Consider the following 14,812-nt stretch of genomic DNA (forward strand, 5'->3'; position numbering starts at 1 on the left):
TTCTAACACCTTGGTCAGTTCTTAGGTGTTCCTAGCAGAACTATTAGTTTCCCAGCCTTTGTCCCTCTCCTTCAGTCCATTCTCTGCTTTGTTAGCAAAGTGATTTTTAAAACTGCACATCTAACTAGATAAGTCACTATTCAAAAACCTTTAGAGACTCTCCGTTGTCTGTGTGATAAAGTTTGACTCCATGCAAAGATGCACAGGCTTAACATGATCCAGCAATTATTTACTTCTGTAGTTTTAATTCCTCTGACCAACTCCAACATAACTCCCCAAATTCATAATTTTTATTATACTATAATTTTTCATGTGCTGTTTCTTCAATTTTGGATGTTCTTCATCCAACCATATGATAAACTCCTATTCATCCCTCAAGGACCAGATAAAGCATTTCTTCCATGAAACTTTCTCCTAATTATTTTCTCGATAGACTCATAACTTTTCCTACAAAGTCCATCATTATTTTACTGTAATTTATGTAGGCAAACATCTTGCTCCACTATTATATTGTAAACCTCGTAAAATCAGAAATGATAACTTACCTAATGATCACTGAATCTTGGCACTAGGTACATGTTTATTAAATTTCAGCTTTTTGATGATGAATGCCCACCATATTTTTAAAATAAGGTGAAATGTGTCCCAAAACTTGTATTCTTGTTCAGATTTAAAGCCAGACTTCTGATATTAAATAGTAAATTTTCCCTAAGGTGTTTGTTTATTTATTTTTGGCAGTGATGGCAGTAGTGCCCAGGGCCTCACACATGCTAGGCACTGAGCTAAATCTCTACCCTTCCTAGGATTTCTGATATAGACTCATTTGCAAATATAGTTTTCCTTATGTCAATAATTATAGAAATATACAAAAATGAAGGCAGGTAGAGAATATTTATTTTCCTATCAGGATGTCTGATCTTAAGATTTATTTTTAGATGATATCTTTGGCCATTTAGTATGCAAGATATCATAATCTCTTCTTTCTTTAGATTTTTGTTAAAGTAGCAGATAAGACACCTGAATTTTTTTTTTTTTTTTTTTTTGCTCCAATTATCCTGTCAGGATAGGAAACCCTGGCTCTCTTTCCTGCATTAGAAGACAAGGAAAAAGAATGCTTAAAAAGGTTAGCCCTAGGACTGGGGGATTGGGAAGCTGAGGTCATTTCCAGAGCATTCCACAATCTATAGACTAACAGTGAAAACAAAGCTTATATATAAATATTGCTCCTTATCTAAAACAGACATACTATAACAAAATTACACAGATTAGATAGGAATTACTAAACATTCAGATTAAATAATCCATACTTGTATGTTAAAATTTACACTTTACTAAATTTTATCCATTCTATCAGCAATTATTTAGTATATGATAATCATTATGCTGGATTTAAACCAATTCCACTACCACTGTTGATTCTAGGTACCATGTTATAAAAATGTGAGTCTTGGCCTTCATGAATTAGGCTAGATCATTTATCTTACACATAGGAACTCTGGACTCTAAACATGTCTTTGTGCATATTTCAGAGATTTTATAGAACTCTTGAAATAGTTTGCAAAATTTTCTGTGTGGGTATATCTTGAAAGTTTATTGGATGTTCTACATGTAACTCCCAAAATGTTAAGAAGGATCAGCTGAGATGATGATGATGTTCACATACTGGGTTACTGGTATAAGATCATTCCTCAAAATTTTAAGTCATTTTATGTCCTTGGGTAGAGTCATAAGTTCTGATTTTCAATTATTTTCTTTTAAGTAAAATATTAGCCTTATTTCAATATCTTTTCTTTCTGTATTGGTTGTACAAATCCAATGATCCCTTGAATCATAGAATGATAAGCTAATAAACACATAGAATGATAAGCTAATCACATTTGATACTAACATACAGAAAGTAATTTATAAAAATAAAAATAGATGCAGAAAAATCAGCATCTATTCCTAAAAATACTGTCTATTTAATAATTTTCTGAATATTCATACTTTGGAGTTCTATAGGCTTATTCAAATTATTCGAATATTTTAAAAACTAAAACAATATACGTTGCAAATTGAGCAAAGCAAGAAGTATAACTTCCCTTTGATTTCCCCGCCAGTTTATCCTTCCCTATTATAGTGAACAGAAGACCAATTCTGAATTTAATCAGGCTGGTTGATACATGTAAAATATACTTTAGTATACATTAGATCATAATCTTTGGTTTTCTCATTTAAGTACAAAATTCAGTTTTCTTCTAAAGGCTTAGTGAACTGAGTTATGTTACTTAAAATTTATTTATTTGTTAACACAATGCAAAATAAGAGAGATATTGTAGTCATGAAGTTCAAACTGGTTTCAGAATTTCTTGACTGTTTTTAGCATACAGTTTTAGATTTCTTTGTATGAATTTCATCCAACTAAAGCAGGCTAAAGGTAACAACTAAAACTGAGTACCAATATCAAGGCAGTCCCCAATATTACTGAAGATAACCCATGTCTGTGATGCAGATGACTAAATGCTAATAAGCACACAACAATGTCAGGATTCTATAGCAAGAATCAACCATCAGTTTCTCACCAGGGGGTCCCCCTCAGTGTCTGTCTGTGGAATGTGCTTTGAGGTTGTGGCTTCCTTAGCAGAGGTGCAGCCCTCATATCCAACATCTTCTGGTCGCAACTGAAGTAATGCTGGTCCTTCCTGAGGCAGAGAGGCTGAGCTCCATGGGTATGTGTCAAGCACCCACTTTAAGGGATCTTCCCAGGGTGCACGCTTCCCATACATCTGAAAGTTAACCACAGAGTTGGTGCATATAAAGTTAATTTCTACTAAGTAAAAATCCTGACTCCTTATCAAGTGTTTCTTTTGCACTTTTGAGTTCTTATGGACTTAGGGAATGAAGACATCTGTATATAGTTTTCTAGATTGTTCTACATAGCTCACTTAAAAGTTGAAGGATGGACAAAATGAAACTGAACATCTGGCCACATAATCAGTATTTGAGGGATAATATGAGGAAGGCTTTTTATTAATACATGTAGACATTACTGCCCACATTTGTCTTTATTAGTTTTACAAACCATGATAAAACTCAATGAGAATAACTAAAAGCTCCAGTTTGGGAGGATTTAAAAAAACGAATTTTTATAATTAAAAGAGTCTGCTACTGAAGTACACTTTAGATCAAAAGAAAAAAAGACTTTTTCTCTAATTCATTCAAACTTTGAGATCAATAATCCATTCTCTGATGGTAATTGCCTTCTTCTAATAGTTCCAAGACTTCCTGTAAAAACTCTTTTTAAATGTTTATGTAAAAGATGACTAGGAAAAGAGGAGGAAAAATAGGAAACTAAAGTTTCAAGAATTTATATGGAGGCAATGAGCCCAATAAGAAAAAGATGACCCAGCATAGCTAAAGTACTGGCTGTGGAGTAAAGAGAGAAAAATAAATCCAAGAGGTATTAAACATTTTTAATCTGGAAACAATTGAAAAAAAAAAAACAAAAAGGAAACACTATGAAGACAGAGGGTGATGAGAAAAAAAAAGCACAAGGCCATAAGGGACCCAGAAAGAACAGTTAAAATTGAGAGAAAGAGGTGGTGATGTTGTTCCTCTCTTAGCCTACGTCACTATGGACGACCCTGGTTACCAGGTATGTATCCAATCTCACAGGACATATAGTGATGACTGGTCCTCTGCATAGTTTGTTGTGGTTGGAAAAAAAGTGACATGTGGCTACGGCAATGAAAAGTCTATGCATTGCTTTTGAAACTTCCTGAAGAAGTTATGTAAGCATTTTCAGTCTAACCTAAAAAAAGAAAAAGAAGAGAGAAATAGAGAAAGGGAAGTCTAGTTCCTGACATCTGTGTACTTCCTTAGGAGATGATGGCAGAGGTAGCATTTTGAATCTTTTTAAAAATAGTTCTCTTGTTTTAGAACAGAAGGTTTCCTCTCTGCCGAAAACCTGCTTTATAAAGGAAGTAAAATATAGCTTGCTAGACAAGTTGAAGTAATTGAAGGAAAATGTATAGTTCTTGGAAAGTTTATATTAAAAGAAAGAAGAATTTGAGTCTAGAATCAACCTTAAAAAGAACATGAGAATCTAGAAGCAACCAATGCCAGTCTGTTAAGGAAGCATCCAGGACAGCCAAGTTGGAGGTGACAATAAAAAGCTAAACCGGCCCAACTCTGTATTCTGGAGTGAGATCAATATTATAGAAAAAGGATGAAAAGAAATCTAAACATTCAGAATAAGATGAACTGACTGCTAACATTTCAAGAAAGAGTCATCAGAATAAAAATCAAATCCATTGCTTCACTAGCATACTTTCCAAGTAGACCATGTGGCACAGAGCACTTCCCAGATGGTTCCTCACCAAAGCATTAGCCTTCATCTGAAAAGAGATGGTTTGATTTCTCTCAACTCAGAATGTCATCTTGGCTACCAGGCTTCATTGCTTCTTTTCACCTCTTCTTCCTGTTCAAGGTGTTGTGTTGCCATGGATCCAAGAGAACTGTCCATGGCATGTAAGACTCTTTGTTTACTGCTCCCCCCCTGGGTTCAAGGATGGGGATCCTAGGGAGGCCTTCTGCCAGGGGACTTTTCTGGCCAGCTAGCCTTCAAAAGCAACAAATGCCTACCCACTAATAGGCTTTCCTTTTGTTCCTATTCCACATTGTTCTTTTCTTCCTGTTCTCTAGTCTATCCCAACTCTTACTTCACCTCATGGTTGATTCAGCTTTCACACTAACCTCCTCCTGAATACCTACAACCATAGCAAGAGACTTGAGACAGATTCATTCCTCCTCAAAATAACTGTCAAGTATTTATCTCAATTTAATTTGGAAAATTGCTATTACTTAAATGATTATAGTTTTGCTGAAATACAAGCTTTATATAACTCTCAGGATAAAGTTTTCCAAACAATATTGATTAAAAAACAAAAAACAAAAAAAAAAACTCTTGCAGCTTTCAAAAGGAAGCTAAGGATTTTTTAGGTATAATTGTTCTGGGTTTAAGAAAAGATTCCTTTTCTTCCTATTAGCAAGCAAATATAAAATAGAATTTTATATATAAAGATTTAGATGAGATCTTAATATTGAAACTGAGTCTCAAGGACAAATAATTCATTTGGTTATTAATTTAAAAATATGATTTCTATATTGCAAATAGATTCTCATAAAATTATTTTTGCATAAATTATCAAAATTGAGCGACCTGAATTATATCTTTGACAGCATAATAGTTTTAGGAGAAATATGATCTGTTATATTTGAAAAATCAAAACCATTGGCATCATCTCTTATTTTATTGGAACTACTTACTGGGACTAGATTCATTCATACCCCTCAAAATAAGAAACTGGATTATTTAAATCTGGAGTTAAAAACAATCAATAGAATTGTTAGCATCCTAACTTCATCTAAGGATTCAGAACATCTTCATAATGTTTACCATGTTCACCAGAATTACATGGTAGTTCTAAGTACTGCTACATCAATCTACTAGAAGAGAGAAAAATAGTGACAGGAAATGAAAGAATAAAAAATACAGGACCAATTTTTTTAGATAGTAGAGACTTAACAAGTATTACAGATGACAGGTTTTTGAAAATATGAACTACATCTTAATTCTAGTAGCAGTTGGTTGTGAAAACCAGAAATAAAAATGTCCAAGCAAAAACTGACTAAATCCTGGCTGAGTTATTGAAAAGGAGATTGGATTCCTGCACAGTAAGTTGGATGATTATGTAATATAAATCTTAAAAGAGTTTTTAATTCTCCAATTTCATGAAATTTCAAATCCATTTTAAGGAAATAGCGAGACTGATGGAAAAAGGATAACTTTTTGATTTGTTTCGTTCTGAAGAAACAGGATTTTCTTATTATTGACCTATGTTTGCCTTTTAGATAAGCTTAAACAGAAGGAGAGGTTGTAGGGCCTCATGACACAGGGCAGATAAGAGGAACAGCAGAGATGCTGCTAAAACTACCTGTTGTGGATTAAAGAAAAGAAAAGAAAAAAAAAAGGCCAACTAACTTTCTTGGAATTTAGAGCACTCCCTTAATAATAGTAAAGGCTATTACAAGTCATATTGAAGGACTTCAATTAATGAAGAATTCTAACACACAAGCAAAAACTACTTGCTGCAAATTGTGATAAGCATATAAATGGTCAAGGCTCAGGCGAAAAAAACATGCCTGTGTCATAGAAAATAGAACTACAATAACGTGGCATTCTAATAAGAACAATCTAAATATCCCCTGCAACTAATTTGGCCTTGAAAATGTAGTTGCTGAAAGAAATGTATTTATTCTCTGTTGAGAGCCACAGCCGAAGGGGCCCCAGCAAACTTCCAGCTGCCAGCAACCAGCTGCCGGCTGATGGGTCAAATAATGGTACAGCAGCAGTAGTTACCCCTGATCAAACTTTTACATTTTTAGTACCCAAACAATCAGCTCAAAAGGTAGAGCTTAATGCAGTTTTACAAGCTTTTGTGATGTTTAAAGATTCTGTATTTAATTTATTTTCTGATAGTCAGTATGTAGTTAATGCTATAGTATCTCTTGAAGATGCTGGTAGGATTTCCCCTTCTTCTACTGTTTTCTCTTTGCTTTCCACTATACAAAGTCTAATCTGGGACAGAAAAGATCCATTCTTTATAGGACATATCAGGGCACATACAGGATTGCCTGGAGCCCTTAGTTTGGGCAATGATTTAGCAGATAAAACTACACATGACATACATATTTTCTCTACACTAGAAGAAGCTATAAATTTTCATAAAAAGTTCCATGTCAATGCTAATACTTTACAAAAGCGTTTTAAAATAACTAAGGAACAAGCTAGACAAATAATAAAACAATGTCAAAATTGTGTGACCTTTTTACCACAAGTTAATCTTGGAGTCAATCCTAGAGGATTGATACCTAACCATATTTGGCAGATGGACATCACACACTTGCCAGAATTTGGAAAATTAAAATATTTGCATGTTACAGTTGATACTTCTTCTGGATTTTTGATGGGCTCCCTTCATGCCGGAGAAAAAACTAAAGATGTTATAGCTCATTGCTTACAAAATTTTGCCACTGTGGGTGTTCCAAAACAGTTAAAAACAGATAATGCCCCTGGTTATACTTCTACCTCTTTTAAACAATTTTGCTCAACATTTGGCATTACTCATATAACAGGAATCCCATACAATCCACAGGGACAAGGCATAGTTGAAAGAGCTCATCAAACTATTAAAATGTACTTATTAAAGCAAAAAGAAGGAATTGGGAAGGGGTATATATTCCCCGTACGGGCCACCAAATGCCGCAGTCTGGCTGGGCATAATCAGGAGCCACTTGTCAAAAGAAACTAACTTTATTTTTAGAACCACACACGCCAAACAAAACAGCCTCTCAGGAAAAACCCTCAGAGCCTCAACTGCCACCACCGGCTTTCCACAAGCCTCTCTCTCCCCCCCAAGCTTCTCTCCACCTCCCACAATCCTCCTGCTCTTGAGGCCGATTGGCTGGGTCATGTGGGCGGAGCCAAAAAAGTCCCCCAATGAGCAGCTCCGTGGTCTGAAAGGGCAGGGAAACAGCCCAATGAACATCACCGCAGAGGAGCCAATCAGCTAGATGTTGCTGGGGCCGCTGTGAGCCAATCATCAGCCGGCAGCTGGTTGCTGGCAGCTGGAAGTTTGCTGGGGCCCCTTCGGTTGTGGCTCTCAACAATTCTCTCTTACATCTTTGTTGTCATAACAAAGTACTGCATGCTCATTGCTCTTTTCTTGCTCTATCTGTATTACATGCTTTTAGTTTTCTGCATAAATACAGAAATTAATACTTTTTTGCTATTAAAAGAATAACTTTTCTTTTTGCTTTGCTTTTTAGATAGCAATGCAAAATGAATACTATACCTGAAGACCCTCTCTCACTGCCTCCAGAATATAAGGTACCAAAGAATAGTTCCAAAGATCCATGAACCACACTCTAGAACCTTCTACATCCATGGGGCAAGGAAGGAAAAGTCGGGGACCTGAGAAGACACAAATAACAAAATATGTTTGAGAAATATTATAAACACATATTTAGACACCATTTTGGGAGACTTAATTTTATTTCTTTCAGCATTCTTAGAGAATTATAATCTCACCAGCTTAATCATAACTGAAGCATGTTTACTGAAGATCCCATTTCCTGGCTATTCCTTTTAAAGTTTTATATTAAAATATTAATCTAAAGCACAATATGAGAGAGGAGAAAGGGTAAAGGTCACAATTTAGTCAACCTGTCCTATTTTACAAACAATGTAAAATTCAGCTGTGCTGAAATGAATTATTGAAGATAAAACGTGTCACTGTAGAATTTGGTCTGAGTATGGATACTCTGCTCCAAGCACAGAATTCTTCCTAATCTGTGCTTGTATCTGTAGTCAGAATGTTTTTATGATCTATAACAATGGGAAAGAGATTTATGTACATGCAACTTAAGAGGTAACACAAAAATAAACTAGTTATAACTGTGAAAGAGAAATAATTCAGCTTTTTCTTCATGAAAAATATAAAACACCTAAAGTATCTATAAAATATCTAAATTATTTTCAACTAAAATCTTCCCTCACATCTATCTTTGAGATGAGTTAATTTGTGTTTACATAGTGTATCCTAAACAGATATTATTTATTTTGAAAAGTTCTCTGATATTTACATATTAGTCTGTATCAAACTTCTTTGATTTCAATAATATTTTAGTAAGCTATAATTGTCAGACAAAACGAATCTAATTAGTGAAACAAAACTTGGAAGAAGACAAACTTTTAGAAAGCAAAAAAAGAAGTTAAATCTTTGGAAGCTTGAAAAACATTGGCTTTGCTTGTTGTTTTCTACCATCCAATCTGGCCATCTTTACCAAGTACTCCTGGTTCCTGGAAAATGGCATATTATAATTTTGGAACTCACCAATGGTAACATCAGAAGAACTATGTGTTTCCAAAAAACTGTTCAGATGATGCCACGTCTTAGGAATCCAATCTATAATTTTGACTAAGTCATTATTGCGTATGTTCCTTTCAATTTCCATCTCTATCAGTTTCCTTCGAAGATATCTGCCTAAAAAGCCTTTCACTGGTTCTGTGTGGTTTGCACACAATACCCATCTGTGAAAAGAAAAATAAAGTGAGAAATTTTTATATAAATTAAATTTAATCCCACAGTAACTTTAGTAATAATATTCCTATGTCAACTGAGGGCCACATTTTAATGATCCAAGCAGTTAGGAAGTCTATCAGCATTAGTTTTAATGCTGCAAATGCCACCAGCTAAAGAGAAGCTTGTGTGCGTCAGAAGTGAGTGGGTGTCTACATGCTGAGCCTTCTTTTGTAGGAGAATCACGAATCCTGAAATAGGAACTCTCTTCACATTCCTCACACTTAGAGGAAAAGTGCTCTGCTCAGGCAGGGGAACACAGTGAGCAGGAAAAACATTTCTATTCTTCTCTCTTTTTAAAGAAACACTTCTGATTATAGAATGAGGATCACAAAATGTCTTTTTGAAAAAGTGTCAGAAGAAGTGAGAATTATTTTCACATCACAGGTCACCACTGGCAGGATATGAAAAAGAACAAATGGAAGAAACAAACAAACAAACCACCAGAAACGAACAAAAAGAAACACCATGGGGCAGGGGTGGGGAGGAGTGGGGTGGTGGTGGGGACAACAACAGCAACAACAACCAAAAAAAAAAAAACAAACACCCAGAAACCAAGAAACAAAAACATCCTTTGACTAATCTTTACCTGAAATTGTGGTGCAGCTCTAGATTGGGTGATGAAGAAACTCCCTGATTCATTGTTCCAATAATATATGGACTAGGTAAAAATAAAGAATAGGAAATTCAGATGTGTTAGAGGTAAAAATGACTAATACATTAACATCGCCTGTGAAAGCTATTAAGATAAATATGGATTATTCCATTTTAACAGTAGGCTTTAAAAGGGTCATTTTGTAATGTTAGATTGGAAAATGACAAAGATTATTGGAATAGAAGTTACCATGGGGGTTCTAAGTATGGCATTAGGATGCAGGAGAAAGACCTTCTTTGAGTCTGAGTTTACTCATCTACAAAGTAAAGAGGCTATGGTCTTGTCCCACTCAAACATCTTATAACTCTTATGCTTGTATTCAAATTTATTACTTATTCCTATTTTAGTGTTTTATAGTTATTTAAAGATTCTACATAATATAAGAGGGTTTGTATTCTTCCCCCAACCCTTCTTTATGCTGATATAATTCTAACATTTTATCACTATCAGAGATTAATTAATTAGAACATCTGGTACCATTAAAATAGATGTCACGTATGCTGATTGTGTAATTAAATGTCCTTTCTTTAGAGATAAGGCTATAATAAATCTTAGTGGGTTTTCAGATCTTTTTATTCCCTACTCTAACCTTTCCTTTTGTTTTAAATAGTAAAAACATAATATAGGAGGGGGTCACATATGAATGAATTAAATTTACTTCAGGAGTTGAATTTAAACTTTGATACAAACTGAAAAGGAAACTGGAGCTTTAAAATCGCCTTCTAGTTATGAATTTCCCTGATTTGAACTATTCCATCATTGACATTGTCTCTCAGACTTTCAGCATGTCTGTAGAAGATAACATCATTAAGGAAGTAATAAAAGTGCTAGGACACAGTTATTGAATGAATAGATGTTCTAAGGAATACGTGAATTCTTTGGTATACAGTAAAAATATATTAAATAGGGGTTCTCAAATTAATGGCATCCATTGTAGGTTTTAAAATTTTAAAAAAGGCACAAGAAAGCAAATAACATGACCATTTTTTATATTTGATAATTCAAGATATTTTATAAACATACCATTTGCTATATTTACAGTTGAGGAAACCATTGAAGATATCACTCAAAGAGCCCACATGATGAAGATTATCAAGAATTATTACAACTGGGAGCTCTACACCATTATTATCAGCACTGCACTGTTCAGCCAGGTTAGCTAGATATTGTTGCAATTCCTTTAAAACACAAATAAGGCAAATACATGCATGATAAATTTATACCAACGACAAGCAATTCATATTCTAGGAATAACACAATCTATCTTCCATCCATATATATATGTATATTTTTTCATTAAAAGTCATAGAGCAGTCTATGGCTATAAAAACATTCTATAAAGCAAAAACAAAACAAGCATTTAACAATGAGAAGATAAGATTTTTAAAGGAAAGACAGAAGAGGATAAGCAAAAAGAGTATCTGTAGCAAATACAAAACTCTAAATGAAGGCATATTTCTCAGTGATTTACATTCCAAAAGAAAAGTCAAAGAAAGTTCTAGATATGAACTCTCCTCCCTCCCTCCCTCCCTCCCTCCCTTCCTTCCTTCCTTCCTTCCTTCGTGCTAGGGATTGAGCCTAGGACCTTATGCATGCTAGGTAAGCACTCAACCAACTGAGCTATATCCCCAGCCTCCTAGATATGAACTCTTATGGTAAACCATAAATATAAAGACTTCATTCTTGCTTTTGATGTTTCAATGACTAAAATGGATTTAAACATAGTTATAACTTCATGTATACACTAAATCCAAAGTGGAACCTCCAAGCTTCTACCAGCATTTGTTTTTTTTAAAGAGAGAGAGAGAGAGAGAGAGAGAGAGAATTTTTTAAAAAAATATTTATTTATTTAGTTTTTTAGTTTTTCGGCGGACACAACATCTTTGTTTGTATGTGGTGCTGAGGATCGAACCCAGGCCGCACGCATGCCTGGCAAGCGCACTACCCCTTGGGCCACATCCCCAGCCCCTCTACCAGCATTTTTAACATTTCAATTTTGATTAATTTAGTTGGGTGTGCATCTAAAAGTACAGCCATAGGACTCTGATTAAAATGTGGATAATAGATTATTTGTGTAGACTCTTTGAGGAAACCGCTGCAATTTTAAAACAAAGACAACTCGTTGTATTTCATAGGATCGTTTAATATTAGCACTTAGAATTTCTTGAGCTTCCTGATTCTTTTACAGGTACTAGTCCTAATAGCTTTTAATCTAAATATGATAACCAGTTCCATGATTGGCCATTCTCACAGATGGGTAGGCCAGAAACATAATTAGTTTTCTTAGAATTATCCTAATCAGTAAGAGCATTTCCATAATATTTGCATATTTACAATGACATTTTCAATTTGAATAACTTGCTCAGGATTAAAGAACAATTCCAGAATCCCAATTTCTGGCAGCCAGGTAAATATAAGAACTACTCACTCTAAATGCTACTTTGTTCTGTCTGTAGACAACTTTAAGAACTATAAGTGAAAGGGACTTAAGACATTTGGTAATATTAATTTGTTAATAAAATATTGAGTTCAAATATAAAATTTAAATATAAAATATTAAAGACTTTTATATTTAATTTATTAAATATCTAAGATACTGTTTTGTTGTGTCACAGAACAAAGATACCATAAAATAGAATAGAACCAGTCACATAAAATAAATGTTGCCAAAAATCAGAAATAAAGATAAAATTTGTTTAAAACTAGTAAAAAATCTGGAGGATTTAATTTACCTTAAAAAAGAAAATGAAATTTCTATCACTCATCTAGTTATCTTAAGTCATTAATTAGTTCATTTATAAAATGTTCTCTTTCTACTATGTTTATAAGTTTAGATCCTACTGCCTTCCTCCAAGAGCTCTAAAAGGTATCATATTAGGCACTGAAATTTAAATATAAGAAAGCATTTCTTATAATATCAAGAGTGTCTTATGAAACTTGAGAAGTCAAGGGAAGAGACTTCACCTAGCTGGGAGCTTCAAGGACAGTTTTCTGAAGCACATAGTGGTAGAGCTTGGGGAGAAGGTAGGCACACATATGAACAATGAACTTACAAAAAATATCATGCCTAACATTCTGTGAGAGGCTAAGGGAGGCCTGTAGGAGACAGAGGGAATAATTCCAACTGGGGGTTCTTAAGGGACTTCATAGAGAGGATGGGATTTGAGAAGAACCTTGAATAATGAGTAAAATTCCAACTGAAAAGCTTGCAGTTATTTGTTTTTTCAACACATCTTTATCAAGCACTTAGTAGGTCCCTGGTACTCTGGCACAGGGATTCAAAGGTAAAACATAATACCTGTGCTCCAGAAAGTTACAGCTGATAAGCAGAGAAGCAGGCCAACAAGTGAATCACAATACCATGCTAGTGAAATGCAGAGCCCTACAGGGAGATGTAAGAGAAATATGTGGCTAGCCTTCAGGTTCAATGACAGGAGGCAGTGGAGGAAAACTTCAAGAACAATTCAAAGTTGGAAAGTATGAGGGCATGATGTATTTTGCAAAACAGTAATGATTCTGTTGTTACAGGAGAATATACTATATGGTAGTAGTGTGTACAATGGAAGAAAAAACAAAGACTTTGGATCCACGTAGAGAAAGTCGGATTTGACTACATGAACAACTGTGAGCCACTGATATGTTTGTTTGCTTGTCTGTCGTCAGCAGGGGAGAGCAATTTATTAATCAAAGGAAACAGAAATGTGAAGGATATAATGACTAATTAGAAATGGAAAAAAATTCAAGAAGCTTATTACCTAGAATAGAAAGTTAGGCATGTACATATATAACTATAATTAACAGTCAAAAAACATACTACTTGCAAAGATCAAAGATTTTGTTTACAGCACATAAAGATTAATCATAGCTTCTAAAAAAGAATTTCTGGTGGCAGTATTATTTGCTACTAACCCTTTATTTTTAGGATTAGGTAATATTTTGATGCTCAAAAACAGGAGAAGAGCATTCCAAATGGAGAAGAATAATCAAAAGCAGAAGCAGGTAAATATGATAATCATGTAGGCAAGAATGAGTAGTACAAGGTTTGTGAAAGCAAATAAATTAGAAAGTAAATAAATTAGAAAGGAAAGTTTGCAATATTAAATAATAGTTAAGATCAGTGGAATTTTCCTGTTGGTGATGCAGAATCATTGAATACTCTGGGGAACTACATAAAATAGAATTGTAACTGAACAGTGTGGTAAGTATATTGTGAAGGAAGTAGACTAGACCAGAGAATACTGAAATCGTTGAAGCCAAGAGACTGTATGGGTCTGAATAGGGAACAGTGTGGTACTTTTGATCTAGTTCGGAAAGCAATGGGAAAACATTGGATGATTTTTAATTAATTATGAAAAGATATTCTGTTTTTTTATGATGTGATTGGAGAAAGCCCACAAAAGAGTGAAAGGAAATTTTAGGGGAATAGTGAATGAAGCAGTTAGAAAACAAATGTAAAGTTCACATGATAGAGTGTGTTAGTTTTGGGAGGGAGGGTGGTTTTGGTTGAGATGAATGGAAAAGGATGCACTTCTAATGTTTCTTTCATAAGTGAAGTTATCCTTTATAAACATGTATATTCATTAGATGAATGAAAACATGTGTAAGCTCAAAGAGAATTTACAAACTTGGGAGAGTGTTCCATTCATGTCAACCACATAGATCAACACAAGTTGAAGCCATGGGAGCTGTCCAAAGGAGAACAGAATGAGAGAGAACTGAAATGTAGGGGAGTATTTCCATTTAGTGGTAGGTGAAGAAAGAGCAGTCAATGAGAGGCTGAGAAGAAACTTACCAGGAAAGTAGCAAAGAAATAAGGAGAAAATAATAACTCTGACATTAGAAGAATTTCTATAAAGGGGAGATCAACTATAGCAATATGCTATAATGAGAGAGAAAGACAGAGAGAGAGAAAGGAGTGTGGGGAGAGGGAGAGTGTGTGTGCACAAATGGGGGACAGTTAGAATGAGAGAGAGAA

The 14,812-nt window shown here is 34.5% G+C and overlaps 1 protein-coding gene across 1 annotated transcript in view; it reads right to left on the reverse strand.

Moving 5' to 3' along the window:
- The window catches only part of Nav3 (neuron navigator 3), a 342,152-nt gene that overhangs the window by 4,541 nt on the left and 322,799 nt on the right, over nucleotides 1–14,812 (reverse strand). Inside the window, exons 33-37 of the mRNA XM_027928253.2 lie at nucleotides 10,861–11,015; nucleotides 9,772–9,843; nucleotides 8,937–9,133; nucleotides 7,896–8,014; nucleotides 2,562–2,765 (exon numbers count right to left, since the gene is read on the reverse strand). Of these exons, the coding sequence (XP_027784054.2) occupies nucleotides 2,562–2,765; nucleotides 7,896–8,014; nucleotides 8,937–9,133; nucleotides 9,772–9,843; nucleotides 10,861–11,015 (747 nt within the window). The remainder of the gene's footprint in view (nucleotides 1–2,561; nucleotides 2,766–7,895; nucleotides 8,015–8,936; nucleotides 9,134–9,771; nucleotides 9,844–10,860; nucleotides 11,016–14,812) is intronic.

The sequence above is a fragment of the Marmota flaviventris genome, chromosome 3 (assembly GCF_047511675.1).
Source record: "Marmota flaviventris isolate mMarFla1 chromosome 3, mMarFla1.hap1, whole genome shotgun sequence".
Classification (NCBI taxonomy): domain Eukaryota; kingdom Metazoa; phylum Chordata; class Mammalia; order Rodentia; family Sciuridae; genus Marmota; species Marmota flaviventris.